This window comes from Myotis davidii, unplaced genomic scaffold (assembly GCF_000327345.1).
Source record: "Myotis davidii unplaced genomic scaffold, ASM32734v1 scaffold560, whole genome shotgun sequence".
Lineage (NCBI taxonomy): Eukaryota > Metazoa > Chordata > Mammalia > Chiroptera > Vespertilionidae > Myotis > Myotis davidii.
This window is the reverse complement of record NW_006294418.1, coordinates 142640-147840: the sequence shown is the minus strand read 5'-3', so window position 1 is coordinate 147840 and position 5201 is coordinate 142640. Positions and strand designations below refer to the sequence as shown.

The 5201-nt window shown below is 32.5% G+C and overlaps 1 protein-coding gene across 1 annotated transcript in view; it reads left to right on the top strand.

The window, feature by feature from the left end:
- The window catches only part of LOC102765229 (low-density lipoprotein receptor-related protein 1B-like), a 221897-nt gene that overhangs the window by 154742 nt on the left and 61954 nt on the right, over positions 1 to 5201 (top strand). Inside the window, exons 15-16 of the mRNA XM_015567146.1 lie at positions 2723 to 2848; positions 4749 to 4880. Of these exons, the coding sequence (XP_015422632.1) occupies positions 2723 to 2848; positions 4749 to 4880 (258 nt within the window). The remainder of the gene's footprint in view (positions 1 to 2722; positions 2849 to 4748; positions 4881 to 5201) is intronic.

The following is a 5201-nucleotide window of genomic DNA, read 5'->3' as shown; positions in this document are numbered from 1 at the left end:
GAATCATATTTCTTTTTCATAAACTAAAATAAATGAAACATTTTTAAGAGAAAGCAATTGCTGTAAAAAACCACCTGAAGTGATTACTGTGTTTGTTCTTTTCATGGTTGAGGAGACACCGGCACCCAAACTCATCAGCACAAACCTGTATTTGGTTCTGACATTTATTTTGGCCATTGTCTATAATAATGAGCAGCATTGTTTTCACTAGCAATTTCATAATGGAACATTTTCTGTATCAAAATAAACAACTTAACTGGCATTCAAGTCGAGGGGAGTAAATTATTAATTGGGAAAAACACAACTGGTACTCAATAAAATATGACATTTGTGTGGATTTTAATACAATAAATAAGTATAAAACCTTATAGTATCATGATAAACTTCAATTCCTAGTTAATACTTGAAGAGATTATATCTAAAAACACACATTAGAAAATATGAGAGACAGAAAAATATATTTCTAAACAGTTTTCTAAAAATCTATATTCACTTTTTCTAAATGTGAGCAAGTATGTGTTTTGTTTGAATTTGTAAATTAACATATTACATCTAATTTTTCTATATACAGTTTCAGTAAAGTTTCTAGGAGAAAAATTTTAGTGTAATATTCTTGGCTCATTTTGTTCATGGTAACATGATTTCTCTTGTCTTTTAGGGATTTGATTATATAGATACAGATGGGTATTCTACACCTGTGAGAGTGTTACCAAACTGACAAGATCCTCTAGGAATTAGAAATTAATGGCATAATATGAGTAAGCTTAAAGTACAGTGAAAATAGTATTTTTAAAGAATAATATGCTGATAAAAGCATCTGTATTAAAGATAATCCCATTAACAGAATTACAGCAGGTAGCTTAAAAGCTTCATTAATATGAAATATGAACAATTTAGCACTCCTTAAGATGTTAACATTTCTACCTCTTTGAATTTCAAAATACAATTAGCTACTTCATTTATCATTTTTGACATGGATCACTGGAGTGCCGGGACTTCTTGGTAGTGAAGTGGAATTTCTAGCTCCCACTAGAGAATTGAGGCATGAGGTTTGAACGTCAGCATCATTACAAAATATTAAGCCAAGCTAATATTTCATACTTGCTAGATAATTATTACCTAAGTTGTCACTTTTAAATATTACTAATATTTTCCTGTAACAAATCCATATTTAATCGGCAAAGATACATATTGTTAATAATGACTAATTTCCTTTTCTTTTTTATTTTTCTCTCCTTCACTATCAATTTTCCCTTAGAGACTAAACAAATTGTACATAAAGTGTGTATTGGTGTACAACATAGATGTTCACTTGGATTAATTTTAGTATTTATAAAAAATAAATATAATACAATATATATTGCTATTATCCCAACTGTGTTCAGATATGGTGGATCTCCTGATAAGAAATATCCCAAATTGAGGGTATTTCATACTTCAAAAATGACAGGACTCATGACAGGTTTGATTGACAATTAAATTCCATCAGACTGTCTTTACTTCAGGAAAGCAGAAATAATGAGTTGCATTGGTACTTTGAATTATCTATAGAGCAATTTTGATATATAGTTTTCATCATGCTTTGCAATTCTCACTGGATTTATTTCACTTCATATCAGAGCTTGAACATCCAGTAAATGATATTGCATGTCTTAGAATAATAAAATTGTTGTAAAAATTGAATATTTAATGAACTTACTAGGTGAGATTGTAAATTACTTAACTTCACTCTATCAGCTTTAACTAACACACTGAATCTAGTAAATGCAATGGAACATCTTCATAGAATGCCTACCTGTGATTATCTGACTAATATTTGTCTTTGGTACTACATACAAATATGAGAGTTAATATGCCAGTTAATTAGATGACTACTAGAGGGTGTGCTTTAAACACATTTGGGGAGAATTATGTTTCTAGGAATGGCAAAACTTATTCTCTTTCTTTCAAAAAATTAATCAAATTTATATATACCTTCGTTCTTTCAATGGCATAATCTTTGAGTTGAGTTAATAATATAATTTAACAGCTATTTATTTGAGACATTTGATTAAAGTATTCTTGAAAAGGAAGTACCTGTAGAGTTGTAAATAAAGCTTAGAAAAAAATAAAGATTTCCTGTTTATGTGATCTTAAAATATTACAAAAGTCTATGACAGTATTCATGACAAATCAATTTTCTTTTGCTGCTCTGTAACTATGAATTTTCTCATATATCTCCCTTTACTTAAAAATTTTAATGACTATTTATTTTAATTTATTTTCAAATTTATTTTTATTGACATACAATAGAAGTATAACAGTGTATAAGTTTAAGGTGTACAGTGTGTTAATTGGGTACATTTTTATATTGCAATACGGTTACCACTGTATCTTTAGCTAACACATCTATCATGTCACCTTTTTGTCTATGTGTGTCTATGTGTGGTGTTGGGAACAATGAATATCTGGTCTTAGCAACACTGAATTGTATTCCAAGTTAAATTGATACTATAAAGTGATTATGTTATTATTGTCTATAATCAGTATGCCATATTCTAAATCACCATTTATCTTTTTGGAAGGGCAGTTTTCAACTGTATTCTGCTCCTTCAAATCATTCAATAGAAAACAACTGCATTTAGAAATCAACGATAGCACAATATTTGTCCAAATTATGGACAGCAAATGGTATATATATATTTTTAATTTTGTTACTTTCCTTTGTTTCTCATCAATGCAGGCAGCAATTCCTGCCAGCTAAACAATGGTGGATGCTCTCAGCTTTGTTTACCAACCTCGGAAACTACGAGGACTTGCATGTGTACGGTGGGGTATTACCTCCAAAAGAACCGCATGTCATGTCAAGGTATACGGTTTTGAAAAATTTTAGTTCTGATTCATTTACTTATCCTTGCAGATATTAGGCAACCAAAATCAGATAAAAATTAGAAAACAATAATATTAGCTTTTTATTAGGACAGTAGTACCCCTAATAAGTACCATGTGTAGAATTTCAAATGTATCTACAATATTTTCAGTATCTCTGTTCTTGTGAAACTTTCTAAGGTTTTGGTTATTTTCAGGAATTACAGTTTATTATCACACCTTTAACCAAATCCAGTCAAAGCCACCTGAAACTTGAAAATAGGTAAAAAAAACAAAACAAAACAAAACAAAACAAAACAGTGGTTGGTTTGCTAGAAGCCACCTGAAACTTGAAAATAGGTAAAAAAACAAAACAAAACAACAACAAAAAAAAAACACAGTGGTTGGTTTGCTGCAGTTACAATCTAATTGGGATGTAGTTTATTTAAAAGTAAAAAAAAAAAAGTTTATATTTACTTTCTTTCAACTATTTATGAGAAAGTACCAGAGATCATGTAAATTCTCAGCTTTACTTAACTGTGGGAGAATGCTTCAGAAGAACAGGAAGTGAATAAATATATCTTTCTGCTTTTTATTTCAAGACTCTAGTTCTACTAGTCCCAAAAGGCTTTGGTTCTAGAATAATATTTTTATCCAGTGATTATAACTTACTTTTATTTTTAAAATTTTCACATTTTTATGAGAAATATGTATGTTAATAGCAGCATATATTTCATTTAAAATCATATATTTATGTGGCACTCATGTGCAGGCACTGCTCTCATTACCTTAACACATTAATTCATAGAATCCTCATCATAACTTTGTGGAGTAGGTTTCTTGTTTCCGTTTTTAGAGATGAGGAAACTGAGTCACGGAAAATTAAGTAACTTGTCCAAGTCACACAACTATGCCGTGGTGAAGACATATCTGAACCTAGGAATTTTTGTTTTAGTAAGAAAATCTGTATACATTACCATTTTCTGGCCTGTTAGAAAAATTCATAAGCTTCATCATGGAAACTTCTGGTAGTCACCTTACATATGTGTGCTCATTTTAGGACATACTTTTGATACTGGAAAAGCAAAATATTAGCAAAAGTTGAGCACTTGGTGTGTTTTAGTTTTAGAGATTTAAGAAGTCTGTTAGAAAGGTAACTGATGTAGTTATCTACAATCAAAATCTATCGTACAGAAGCAGGGAGGTGCTCGGGCTTTTGTGAAGAGGGTGAATTTTGGTTGTGAGGCCAGGCATGCTTTCACGTAGTACCCACCTCAGTGTTCATGGTGCCCACATCAGCAGCACCTCCCCTACCTTTCAGACATTCACATGCGCAGGCCCTCGGGCTGGAGTCCGGGGATTGGCTTTAACCATTCCTCCAGGAGATGCTGGCGTTTCCTCACGTCCTAGAACAACTAATCCAACTACCTTTTAACTGGTCAGAAATGTACCATACATTTCTGGGAATGTATGGGAAAAGGGGAGGTGGATTAAAACATTATTTTATGAAAGAAGTTTGGATCCTTAAAAATAGTGCTAATGGAAGTGCTCTCCTTCCCAGGCACCCCCTCGCCTTTCCCCTCCCACGCCTTCTCCCCCCACAGGCACACACACACCTCCCAACCTCTAAGGGACCCCAGGAGGCTTACAACCAGAGCAGCAATGGAGGTGGGCAGCTCATCCGGGGCAAACCCCCAGACCCTGTCCCCAAGGCCCCCTTTTCTCCGAGTTCTTAGTGAGTCACAGTAGCCCAGCCTAGGCTCATTTCCCCAGCCCCTCCTTGTTTCACTGTCCCCAGCTTTAATAAACATCCTCTAAAATTTAAAGAAAAATAGTGCTAATGAATGGTTTTGATGTTAACTACTCATTTTTGACTTTTTTCTTTTTTTGCTTCCAATTAGGTATAGAGTCATTTCTTATGTACTCTGTCCACGAAGGAATCAGGGGAATACCTCTGGAACCAAGTGACAAAATGGATGCATTGATGCCTATATCTGGAACCTCTTTTGCTGTGGGAATAGATTTCCATGCAGGTAAATAGCTTTTTATTCATAATTTATATATAATGTTTTCACTTGCTGTATTAAACACGATGGGAATATAACTAGTGCATCTATACTCTGATAATCAAAATAAGGAAAAGGACAGCAAATTAGAAATGCATTTTAAAGCAAAACACAAATTGTTCTAAATATGTTTTGCCTATAAAAAAAGTATAATTCTAAAGTTTAGCATTTGATTTGCAAATGAATTAAAACATTATGATTGGCATTTGGTTGCTTCATTTTTATTTCTCTCTCTGTTTTCCCCAAATAAGATGGTTACTTTTATATAATTATAAAATATACATATAT